At 47.9% G+C, this 13,060-nt stretch overlaps 1 protein-coding gene across 1 annotated transcript in view; it reads left to right on the top strand.

The window, feature by feature from the left end:
* The window catches only part of XXYLT1 (xyloside xylosyltransferase 1), a 180,395-nt gene extending 167,794 nt beyond the window's left edge, over positions 1-12,601 (top strand). Inside the window, exon 4 of the mRNA XM_005675095.3 lies at positions 9,392-12,601. Coding sequence (XP_005675152.2) covers positions 9,392-9,788 — 397 coding nt within the window. The 3' untranslated portion in view covers positions 9,789-12,601. The remainder of the gene's footprint in view (positions 1-9,391) is intronic.

Genomic DNA, 13,060 nt, shown 5'->3' on the forward strand with positions numbered 1-13,060 from the left:
CCTGCTGGCTGCAGGCCAGCAGTCACCTGGTTGGTTCCAGGGCTCACACCAGATTTGAGTTGCTCCCTAGCAGTGATGTACAAGCCCCACTACTTGGAGGCCAGGGCTCTTCTGGGGTCAGCATTGGGAAGGACATTGTCCATAGCATGGTGGGCACCACTGAGTCATTTTACCATCTGGGGGTCTTCATGGCTTACCTTTGTTATACCCGCATCTCATCACAGGTGTGGATTCCTGAGCTCATGAGACAAACTTTTCTCCCTTGCCTTCTCTGTCCTCACACTGAGAGGGACCTGGCTCCCCACAGAGAAGACCCTGCTGGCCCCCGCTCAGAGGGCTAAGGGTGCTCTCTCCCCGAACTGCCTTTCTGAATTGTTCCACCAACTTCATCAACATCCTCCTCCTCTTTTAAATTTCAGCCATCTGATTTTACAGTCTCTTGGATGTTGCAAGAGGGCATCAGAGGACAGACACACTGAAACCATACTCAAAGAAAACTAGTCAATCTAATCACATTAGGACCACAGCCTTGTCTAACTCAATGAAACTAAGCCATGCCCTGTGGGGGCCACCCAAGATGGGCGGGTCATGGTGGAGAGGTCTGACAGAATGTGGTCTACTGGAGAAGGGAATGGAAAACCACTTCAGTATTCTTGCCTTGAGAACCCCAAGAACAGTATGAAAAGGCAAAATGATAGGATACTGAAAGAGGAATTCTCCAGCTCAGTAGGTGCCCAATATGCTAGTGGAGATCAGTGGAGAAATAACTCCAGAAAGAATGAAGGGATGGAGCCAAAGCAAAAACAATACCCAGCTGTGGATGTGACTGGTGATAGAAGCAAGGTCTGATGCTGTAAAGAGCAATATTGCATAGGCACCTGGAATGTCAGGTCTGTGAATCAAGGCAAATTGGAAGTGGTCAAACAGATGGCAAAAATGAACGTTGACATTCTAGGAATCAACAAGCTAAAATGGACTGGAATGGGTGAATTTAACTCAGATGACCATTATATCTACTACTGTGGGCAGGAATCCCTTAGATGAAATGGAGTAGCCATCATGGTCAACGAAAGAGTCCGAAATGCAGTACTTGGATGCAATCTCAAAAACGACAGAATGATCTCTGTTCATTTCCAAGGCAAACCATTCAGTATCACAGTAATCCAAGTCTATGCCCCAACCAGCAACACTGAAGAAGCTGAAGTTGAACGGTTCTATGAAGACCTACAAGACCTTTTAGAACTAACACCCAAAAAAGATGTCCTTTTCATTATAGGGGACTGGAATGCAAAAGTAGGAAGTCAAGAAACACCTGGAATAACAGGCAAATTTGGCCTTGGAGTACGGAATGAAGCAGGGCAATGGCTAATAGAGTTTCGCCAAGAGAACACACTGGTCATAGCAAACACCCTCTTCCAACAACACAAGAGAAAACTCTACACATGGACATCACCAGATGGTCAACACCAAAATCACATTGATTATATTCTTTGCAGCCAAAGAGGGAGAAGCTCTATACAATCAGCAAAAACAGGACCAGGAGCTGACTGTGGCTCAGATCATGAGATCCTTATTGCCAAATTCAGACTGAAATTGAAGAAAGTAGGGAAAATCACTAGACCATTCAGATATGACCTAAATCAAATCCCTTATGATTATACAGTAGAAGTGGGAAATAGATTTAAGGGCCTAGATCTGATAGATAGAGTGACTGATGAACTATGGATGGAGGTTCGTGACATTGTACAGGAGACAGGGATCAAGACCATCCCCATTGAAAAGAAATGCAAAAAAGCAAAATGACTGTCTGGGGAGGCCTTACAAAGAGCTGTGAAAAGAAGAGAAGCGAAAAGCAAAGGAGAAAAGGAAAGATATAATCATCTGAATGCAGAGTTCCAAAGAATAGCAAGAAGAGATAAGAAAGCCTTCCTCAGGGATCAATGCAACGAAATAGAGGAAAAGAGCAGAATGGGAAAGACTAGAGATCTCTTCAAGAAAATTAGAGATACCAAGGGAACATTTCATGCAACGATGGGCTCAATATTGGACAGAAATGGTCTGGACCTAACAGAAGCAGAAGATATTAAGAAGAGGTGGCAAGAATACACAGAAGAACTGTACAAAAAGATCTTCACAACCCAGATAATCACGATGGTGTGATCACTCACCTAGAGCCAGACATCCTGGAATGTGAAGTCAAGTGGGCCTTAGGAAGCTTCACTGTGAACAAAGCTAGTGGAGGTGATGGAATTCCAGTTGAGCTCTTTCAAATCCTGAAAGATGATGCTGTGAAAGTGCTGCACTCAATATGCCAGCAAATTTGGAAAACTCAGCAGTGGCCACAGGACTGGAAAAGGTCAGTTTTCATTCCAATCCCAAAGAATGCTCAGACTACCGCACAATTGCACTCATCTCACACGCTAATTAAGTAATGCTCAAAATTCTCCAAGCCAGGCTTCAGCAATACGTGAACAGTGAACTTCCAGATGTTCAAGCTGGTTTTAGAAAAGGCAGAGGAACCAGAGATCAAATTGCCGACATCGCTGGATCATGGAAAAAGCAAGAGAGTTCCAGAAAAACATCTATTTCTGCTTTATTGACTATGCCAAAGCCTTTGACTCTGTGGATCACAATCAACTGTGGAAAATTCTGAAAGAGATGGGAATACCAGACCACCTGACCTGCCTCTTGAGAAACCTATATGCAGGTCAGGAAGCAACAGTTAGAACTGGACATGGAACAACAGACTGGTTCCAAATAGGAAAAGGAGTACATCAAGGCTGTATGTTGTCACCCTGCTTATTTAACTTATATGCAGAGTACATCATGAGAAATGCTGGGCTGGAGGAAGCACAAGCTAGAATCAAGATTGCCGGGAGAAATATCAATAACTTCAGATATGCAGATGACACCACCCTTATGGCAGAAAGTGAAGAGGAACTAAAAAGTCTCTTGATGAAAGTGAAAGAGGAGAGTGAAAAAGTTGGCTTAAAGCTCAACATTCAGAAAACTAAGTCATGGCATCCGGTTCCATCACGTCATGAGAAATAGACGGAGAAACAGTGGAAACAGTGTCAGAGTTTATTTTTTGAGGCTCCAAAATCACTGCAAATGGTGATTGCAGCCATGAAATTAAAAGACACTTACTCCTTGGAAGGAAAGTTATGACCAACCTAGATAGAGTATTAAAAAGCAGAGACATTACTTTTCCAATAAAGGTCCGTCTAGTCAAGGCTATGGTTTTTCCTGTGGTCATGTATGGATGTGAGAGTTGGACTGTGAAGAAAGCTGAGCGCCAAAGAATTGATGCTTCTGAACTGTGGTGTTGGAGAAGACTCTTGAGAGTCCCTTGGACTGCAAGGAGATCCAACCAGTCCATTCTAAAGGAGATCAGCCCTGGGTGTTCGTTGGAAGGACTGATGCTGAAGCTAAAACTTCAGTACTTTGGCCATCTCATGTGAAGAGATGACTCATTTGAAAAGACTCTGATGCTGGGAGGGATTGGGGGCAGGAGGAGAAGGGGGCGACAGAATATGAGAAGGCTGGATGGCATCACTGACTCGATGGACATGAGTCTGAGTGAACTCCGGGAGTTGGAGATGGACAGGGAGGCCTGGCGTGCTGCGATTCATGGGGTCGCAGAGAGTCGGACATGACTCAGCGACTGAACTGAACTGTTAAATATCTGATTTCTGATTGGATCTTCTCAGTTCAGTGCGCTCTGTGTTGTTCCTGCCTGTCTCACATAGGACTTGGAGACGTGGACTTCAAAGCGGACTTCAGGACATCTCTCTGCTGACTGATCAGTGCTGATAAGGGGCCCCTGTCATTCCTACCCCTGACAACCTGTATGACTTTGTGGACATTTCTTACACTCTCTGACCAGCAGGGTTAGAGACCTACCTGTTTCAGGCCTTGCTAGCAGGAAATCCTAACAAGGTCACCTGTGAGTCCTGGTAGTAAGAAGCACCCTGGGGAGACAGGCAGTTTAAAGCTTCATGGGGCCCATAGCTCCCAGCGGTCCATGTCCTCTCCAGTTCGACCCCACAGGGTGGTTCTCCTGGAGAATGAAGGGTGAGTGCCCATCCCACAGAACCTCAGCTCAAGGCTGAGAGGCTGTGCCACCGCTCTGAGGCCAGTGCTGCATGCCCCAGAACTGTCCCCTGTCACCTTGCAGACTGGGGCTGGGGGAAACACTGGGCTGCTCCTGAGCACGGGTCTTTCCTCGCAGAGGACTGGAAAATAGGGCCCCTTCCAAGTCAAACAAGAGCAGACTAACCTGGGACACAAGCAGAGGCATGAGGAAGATATGATAGAGTTTCCTGACCCAGCCTTTGCTGATTAGGTGGCGAGCTTCTCCACGTGGAGCCCGGCCTCTTGTGTTCCTTAGAGACTTTGCCCTCAGCTCGAGGGACGCTTGGCGGTGGGAGGGGGGATGGGATGCAGGTGGGTGAGCCACGGTGAGATGTGCTGTGAGTGGGGCCATCCTTGTGAATCCCCAGACTACAATGGAGCCTTCTTGGCCTGCAAACCTATGGCCTGAGCTCAGCCTGTCAGCACAGGCTTCTCGAACCTTCTGGGGGGGATGTTGTGCAGACTCTCTGGGCCTCATGCGTGTCCCCATCTTTGCTTCTCCCCTCTTGGAAGTTAAAGTAGAAAACTGAGCCTTAGGAGGTGAGAAGGGCCAACCCAGGAGACAGCAATCATGAAGAAACAGGGAGGCAGAAGGAGCTGTGATTTGGGGTGGTGGGAGGAGGAGAATGGGGTGACTCATGGCAACTGGGTTCTTTTCTGGAGAAGGTGAGCTTCAGGTTCTTAGGCCAGGGTCTCTGGTTGACAGATTTGTTGGAGTAACCTCAGCAGTGATTATCAGGGGAAAGATCCGAGGGAGGAGATGGCTCAAAGTTACTTCAAATGCTCCTTCCCATAAAGATGAGTTTTCCTCACTACAGTTAGTCCACTAGCTTTTAATACTTCTTTTTAGGATTATTAATTAGGATGTATTTGATGTAAAAATTTAGAAAATGCATCTTCCATAAACTAGAAGAACGTGCTTGAAGGTTCCTCATTTGTGCTTTCCCAGCAAGCCTCTTTGGCTTCTGGAAGGATTTGCTATTTTCAATGGACCATCTGCCCCGGGGCTCATTTTACAGTTAGGATTATTTCTAAAAGGGAAGAAACCTTATCCCCTTCCTTGTGGGTCTCCAGGTGACCATGTGGGGAAGGCGGGGGGACAAGCCTCTGCACAGCCCCAAATGCAACAATTAGGCAGTGTAACACGGCTAGGTGTGGGCATGGTGGTTATCCTGAGAAACTTCTGGAAGCTTTCAGAACCCATCCCTTCATTCATATTGAGGTTTCCTGAAGCCTCAGCAGGTGCCACTGGCAGTGCCTGTGAATATATGTGGTCAGCCCAGGGCCTGTGAGGAAGGCAAGGGTCTGGGGGGCTCTCCAGTTCCCCCCACCCCAAGTCAATGAAGCACCAGCAGCAGCTGCATCACCTGATGGCCTGGTCCCCAGCGCCTGTGGCCTTGGGGTGTGCTGGCCAAATTGAGAAATAAAATTGCAGTCCATGTGCTGCTGCTCGGAATATCAGCCCATGGTAGAGTCCAAGACACAGATGAAAAGGGGCTTTGGAGACGAGAGGATCCAAGTTGGGGCCCTGCGCCAACAATAAGGGCCTCTGCTAACCCTTGTTAATGTGAAGGCGGTGACACCTCTGTACTCCTGGGAGAGGAGCGAGGTAGAGAATTGTCAGAGGGCTCTGCAGCCCTGGTATACTGTGGCAGGTGAGGAACTGGGGACCCCACCCTGTCAGACCGGTCCCTGTGGCGAGATCAGACCCTTTCTGTGAGTGTTCATCCCTCCATGTCCCTGGATCACTCTCCACTCCCAGGCTGGGGCAGTTCCTCCACAAGAACCAGCTGCCGTAGAGGCCAGAGAAGTCCATTATTGCCCTAAGCAGCTGCTCTGCTTTTCAGGGTTCATCTTGGGGTAGCACGAATGCTTTAAACAAGGGCAATAATTTTCTACTTAGAGGGCCACTGGTTCATTTTCAGGCTGTGTTTCTGCTTCCCCCTGGGTGGCTTGTATTTTCAATTTCCTGTCCCTCCCTTGCTTCGTACATATCACAATGCTCTGATATCCCAGACCTGGTTCTTTCTGGCTCTTTCTTAGGAAGTGCCTCTTTGTCTTGATGATTAAGCAGCGGTGCTAGGTGGCATGTTCCCAAAGAGCCACTGGAGTTATGGTCTCTGCCTGGAAGAACATTCTGTCCATCTTTCCACCTCTGGCCCCACCCTCCTGAGCCAGCAGCTTCAGTGCCAGGTTACTCTGGTATAGACAAGAAGAATTGGGCGAGCTTCCCTGTTGAGGTTGGTAAGGGTGCCCCAGGGCTACTGCTGGTCCCTCTGCTTCTCAGCTTGCTCGAGAGTCGAAACCCTTCTGAAACTTAACATCCAAGAACCCTTTCGTGGGCCCTTGCTCCTCACTCTCCCCCAAAATAGACCTGGCAGCAGTGAATCCAGAGAAGCAGCAGGTTTTTTCTCGGCAGCAACTTTGTGTCCTGACTTTGTTTCCCTGCCCCTGGTGCCAGGTGATATTGAAGGCCACAGAGCCTGAGCTGCCCTGACCTTTCCCTCAGTCCTGGTACAGCAGAACCAGGGCCATGCTGGGTGCTGAGGAGGCAGAGGCGATGGTGGCCACAGAGGTGACCCTCATGCTCACACCACCAGCCCGAGCCACGCTCCCCTGCCCTGTCCTGTGGGAGTGGAGGACAGACCTGTGCGGGAAGGACAGGGGACTGGTGAGCTTGATGGGGTATGAGGTGTCCAGGGGCTGCACAAGCCCTGGCTCTGCCTCTCCACTGCTGCCTTCTCCCTTCCTCCAGGTGTCTCCTCTCTGGGGGGTAAATCTTACATCTTGGCAAGATAACAACCCTCCCCTTAAAAAAGACAGAGGGAGAGAAAAGCTCTATACCCAAGGTGACATGTAACTTATATTTGGAACCCAAACATTTCAGTGGATAAGCAAACATCCTGGTTTGCCTGAGACTAGGACTCAGGGTTTCTTAGGACATGGACAGCTGGTCACCCTGCTTTTGAAAATGAAAAGGTACGTGACTATCCATTCAATTTGCAATGCTTCGATTTTCCTTACGACTTCTTCTTTGACCAATGGATTGTTTAAAGGTGTGCTGCTTAATTTCCAAATATTTAGAAGTTTTCTCTAGTTTTTTTTTTTTTTAAATTTCAAGCGCAATTCCATTTTGGTTAGGGAACATTCTTTATATGACTTTTAACATTTTCAATGTATTGAGACTTGTTTTGTCATCCATCATATGGTCTATTTTGGTGAATGCTCCATTTGCAGGAGAAAAGAATGTGTGTTCTGCTGTTGCTGGGTAGAGAGTTCCACAAATGTTGACTAGGTCAAGTTGCTTGACAGCTTTGTTCAGATCTTCCACATCCTTTGTCTTCTTGCTCTACCAGTTACTGAGAACGGGGTAATAACATTTCCAGCTAGAATAGCAAAACAAACCCAAACCCTCTCCTGATTGGAGGATTCCTGAAATTAACCATTTGGAGGAACTATGGTAAAATGAACTCACAGTTGTCAAACTGCATTCTAACCTCGCTATGATACTATTACTGCAGGCTTTAGTGGCTAGAAAGATCTAGCATCTCTGTTTGCTTTGGAAGCTTATTTTTGCCGAGGTTGTTATCACCAAGCAGGCGCCAGAGCTCTGTTCCACTCACAGTTCAACTACAGTGAAATTCAGACAATGAACTTGTGTACTCCCCTTGTAAGAACGTCCAAACGGAATACTTTGCCCTAGCCAGGAGCAACGTCTCGGCCCCTTTTGATATGTGAGACCTCAAGGAAGCTTTCTCTATTCCCAGACTTGGAGAACTGTGTTGAACTGGAAAATGGATCAGGGAGGCCCACCCCAGGCCAGGCCTCTGGTTTTCTTTCCACTGCACTGTCCACTTCACCGCCCAGTTCCTCCCTGTGATTGGTCGGGGGAGCTGCTAAAAGGGAGGCCAGAGGGTGGCTTTGCCCTGATACATTCCCCACCCTACAGACTCTAGGGAAGACGCAAAGCTGGTAAAACAAAGCAAGGTCCACTCCTGCTCTTGCCCATGACTGAGGACCTTCCGTCTCTCCTCCTTCCTCCAGGTTGCAGGTCTGGCTGCTCTGCCTGCATCTCTGTGGGTGTGGAGCCTGGGGCTCTCTGGTCCTTCCTGTCCCCACCCCATGCTGGAACTTGATATTAAAGAGGCTGGAGAACAGAGTGGGTAGTGCTCTCGCCCCATCACCCACAGAGAGGTTTCTGGGTCTGACTTCCCTTCTCCAGATGGAAGCATTTGGCCCCTTGGTTCTAATATCCCATGAGCTGTATACCTAGAATGAATTTCTAAATCTGCCTAGAGAGAGACTAAGATTGAGCCATGCTGCTGTCTAAAATTGCCATAATTCTGCCTGGCTGTCCTGGGCTTCCCAGGTGGCTGAGGGTAAAGAATCCACCAGCAATGCAGGACATGTGGGTTTGATTCCTGAGTTGTGAAGATCCCCTGGAGGAGGAAATGGCTACCCACTCCAGTATTCTTGCCTGGGAAAAATCCCATGGACAGAGGGGCCTAGTGGGCTACAGTCCATGGGGTCGCTAGGAGTCGGACACGACTGAGTGACTTCACTTTCACTTTTATGCATTGGAGAAGGAAATGGCAACCCACTCCAGTGTTCTTGCCTGGAGAATCCCAGGGACGAGGGAGCCTGGTGGGCTGCCGTCTATGGGATCGCATGGGATCGCACAGAGTCAAACACACTGAAGCGACTTAGCAACAGCAGCAGCAGACCTGATCACTATTCAGAATCGCTCCCCCAGTTCTCTCCTCTCATTTTCACAATCACAGACAAAAACAGGGGTGGAAGGTTCCACCTAGATTGTTGCTGTCCTCAAAAGTGGACTCTGGCAGAGGAGGCCTGGGTTGAGTCCCTGCTTGTGGGGCTTGCTGGTTGCATGGCTTTGGGCAGGTCCCTGACCTCTCTGTGCAGTCTGAGGTTGACGTATTGTCTCTGAGCACCTGTCTCTAGGGTGCAGTGCCTGGTGCTCCCTAAGTCTGTACAGATGTAATGGATGGAGACAATGGTGTCCTCACAGGGTTCTGGGAAGAACACTGAGGCTGGGACTCAGGAGACGACCTGGCCGGGTTCTACCTCCTACTGGGGCTGTGAGGCAGATTCTGAACCTCTGACTATCCCAGGTCTGGTGGCTGCAAAACTGCAGTGCCAGTGGACCCTCCCTCTGGGGAGTTTGTGAAGACCCAGGGAAATGAGACTGTTTCTCACACACGCATCAAGCTAAATCTGTTCTCTTCCCCCTCCCTAGGCACACATTCTGGCAGTTCCGCCATGATAACCCCAAGACGCGGGTCGGGAGCCCTCCCCCCGAGGGGCTCCCAGGCTTCAACAGCGGGGTGATGCTGCTCAACTTGGAGGCCATGCGCCAGTCCCCGCTGTACGACCGCCTGCTGGAGCCGGCGCAGGTGCAGCAGCTGGCCGACAAGTACCACTTCCGGGGTCACCTCGGGGACCAGGACTTCTTCACCATGATCGGCATGGAGCACCCCGAGCTCTTCCACGTGCTGGACTGCACCTGGAACCGGCAGCTTTGCACCTGGTGGAGGGATCACGGCTACAGCGACGTCTTCGATGCCTACTTCCGGTGCGAGGGCCACGTCAAGATCTACCACGGGAACTGCAACACGCCGATCCCAGAGGCCTAGGCCCCGCCCCGCCCGCCGTGCCGGGCTCAGAACCCGGGCGCCTCTCGGGCAGGCCCGGGACAGCATTTGGACTCCTAGAGAGACGCCGCAGGGCACCCTTGTGACCAGGTGCTGTGGCTCTCCCACCCGGGGGTGCTGTCTGAGGCCGCCCGGGGATGCCTGCCCTGCACCCCGCTGGTGCTCTGGACCTTTTGCCTCCAGGAGCCAGACGTTGTGAAGAACACACACACAGACCTCTTCCGGTGGGCTAGGAAGCAAGCGTTTGAAAAGAAGGAAGAAAACAAAACGGTGCCCCTTGCCTTCAACCCCCAAAGGCTGGAAATCCTTTTAAGAACTGGGCTTTCATAGACCAAACATAAATTTACCTTAAATCGACAGGCGAGACAGGACAAACAGTACTGCTGTAGCTCCTAGTGAGCTTTAAATGCATGAGCCAGGGTTTTACCAGCCAACCCAGAGTTTAAGCATCCAAAGGAATGCTAGCCTTCCGCACACGCACTTGGGAGGCTGTGTGGTTATTCTCACAATGCTCCTGGCGCCTGGTGAAGGGTAAAGGTCACCACCAACTGTGGCCACAGAAGAAACCTGGTCTCATTATTTGAGCCTTCACAGTGTTCATCTCTCAACTGCATCACAGAACCTCGTTATCCCTTAATCATCCAAGCCAGCTCCAGGTGACCAGACTCTGCTCAGAAATCAAATCTGCCATCAAGGAACAGTGATTGGCCAGCCCCAAGGATAGTATTGTCTGGATTGGGAAGACTCATTCCAAAGAGGAGCCAGCCCAGCGGTACCTGAATGTAACCTTGCAACTTGGCAGGGATGTCACTCTTAGACTTCCAAACATTCTAACCTTTTATTCAGAAGAATCATCCCCCTGACTTTATTGCACCAGGTGAGACCCCATACCTTAGAAGAAAATTAGGCTGTCATTTCTCGATTTCTGCTTTCTGAGTTCTCCTGTAGGTGAGCTGTAAACATGAAGCCCATAGTGGTCCATTCTGTATAATCCAGCTGAGGTCCTTGGGGAAGAAATGTTGGCTTTTCATTTTATATCAGTTTCATTTACTTTTTTCTTTCTACCATGAGTGAGAGTAGTTAATAATAAATAATAAATAAGTAATCTTTGAGAATGCAGTGATTTATGCTGTTTGCTCTCTGATCAGTTTCCTGAAGGACCTGAATCAAGAGTGTGATCAGTGTCATTCAGAGTCTCCCTCCCCACATGAATAAGCGGGCTTACAGTGGGTCTCTAGGGCCTAAGGGGGAGAATGTCTGAAGAAGGTTGTATTGGACTCAGAACAGAGAATCATTTCATTCTAGGTATTGGCAGGCCTGTCTGCTTCTGGGAGCAAAACTGCCCCCATCAGTTCTCATCTGTTTACCCCTAAGTATCTGGCTACGTCGTCCCCTGATGAAATGGCACACTGTCTCTCCTAACTCAGCTCTGACACAACAGGACTGTTCTGTTAGGTACTTGACTTCCTAGTTATAGCCACCGAGTATTGAATGCCTGCTGTGTGCCAAGCATTGTATTATGTGTGTCATCACACACACTAAGATTGATGAACGTAATTCAGATTCTAAAATTTATTGTAAGAAAATAACAAGAGATGTGGAAAGAGTCAGTGTTTATCACAGCCTTTTTTATAATAGAAAAAATTAGCAGTAACAAAATGCTGAATAGCAGAGTGGATAAGTAATGTGTGTTATAGCTGTATAATGGAATACTTTAGGCATTACAAATTTTTTTGAAAAATAATGCCTTGAAAAATGCTTATAATATGCTATTAAGAATGCAAAATATAAAATTATATTAATGATCCTAATTTTATTTTTAAAATTACATATATGGTATGTAAATATATTGAGACAGAGCCTGTTCTCTGTGTTTCATTAGTTCAATGCCTAAAAAAATCATGTTTCAAACACATTAAAAAACAATTATTTTAATGGGGAAAAGTGAATGAAACACTAGAGCGTTTTAGACTCACAATAGCAAAGCATTTTTCCTGCAGTAGTTTCAGTAGTTAAAATGTTTCTATAGCTTGAGTGGACTTTATCATTGCAAGGAAAAAGCAATAAACTGATCAAAATGCGCACAAGCCAAACAAAATCTTGTTTACCTTTGCATTTCACCTAAGCAGGAGCTTCCCCCTTCTCTGTCTTGAATAACCTGGACCTTACAACTCCATGGTAAACAGCAAAATAACAACGGGAAACCCAACCAGAACAACAAAGCCATCATGTGCTCCTGAGTTTTTCCACGAGCAACTTTTTGACAAATCCTGGAAGGCTTGTTCCTGACTGGGATCCTGTTATAAGCAAGGCAGCCCACCCCAGTATTCTTTCCTGGGAAATCCCATGGACAGAGGAACCTAGCAGGCCACAGTCCCCAGGGATCACCAAGGAGTTAGACACGACTTAGCGACTAAATACCAACAAATGATCGATGCAGTGCAAAAACAACTGTGCTGTTTAATTTGCCTTGTGAGTGGAGCATAGGCCTGTAGGTATGACTGGAACTGAAGTCCAAAAAGAGAACCTTTCTGGGTAGTAGGATTAAGATGCTTTTTAATCTTCTGTATTTACTTGTATATTTTCCATAGTGAAACAAATAGTAAAGGCTGTAAAATTCTAGCTACACACCTTCCTTCCAATTACAGGCGAGCATCATCCTGACCCCCTTACAGTTCACTGTTGGCTCTGGTTACTGTCATCCATAAGAAAACAATCTTCGGTAAACAGGCTCTGGGTTTTCTATTTTCCTGATGAATGCCCTAGTTCTCCAAATAAAAAACCTAATAATAGCATCTCCAGACTCTGCTTTCACTTCTGATACTGTCATCTTTCATGTGTACATAAATGACAATGGCCTTTGGGAGACTTGTGGGCTTATTAAAGAGGTTTATTTTTGTATGTGTCAGACCAAACTACAGCTCCCCCCTTTCCATAAGTTCTCATCAAGGTACAGTGTGCATGCTGGTACGGGGGGCTCACCGGCTTAGGGGGCAAGTGCAGCTGGGTTTGGTACCTGCTTTAACCAAAGGCTCTGCTCATCATCAGACCTGATCTCAGCGTGGAGACCCAAGGTTGGGCTGAACATGGAGTCTGGCAGGGCAAGCAGAGATTTCCGAGCAAGCAAGGTAGTACCATAGAGAGAACCTCTCTCCTGAAACAGGCCTAGCTGTGAGCCTGTGTTCTCCCCCAACCCCCTGGGCCATTTTGGACAAGCAAGATCACCTCTTTCCTCATGTATAGACACAGATAAC

The sequence above is a fragment of the Capra hircus genome, chromosome 1 (genome assembly GCF_001704415.2).
Source record: "Capra hircus breed San Clemente chromosome 1, ASM170441v1, whole genome shotgun sequence".
In the NCBI taxonomy this organism is placed as follows: domain Eukaryota; kingdom Metazoa; phylum Chordata; class Mammalia; order Artiodactyla; family Bovidae; genus Capra; species Capra hircus.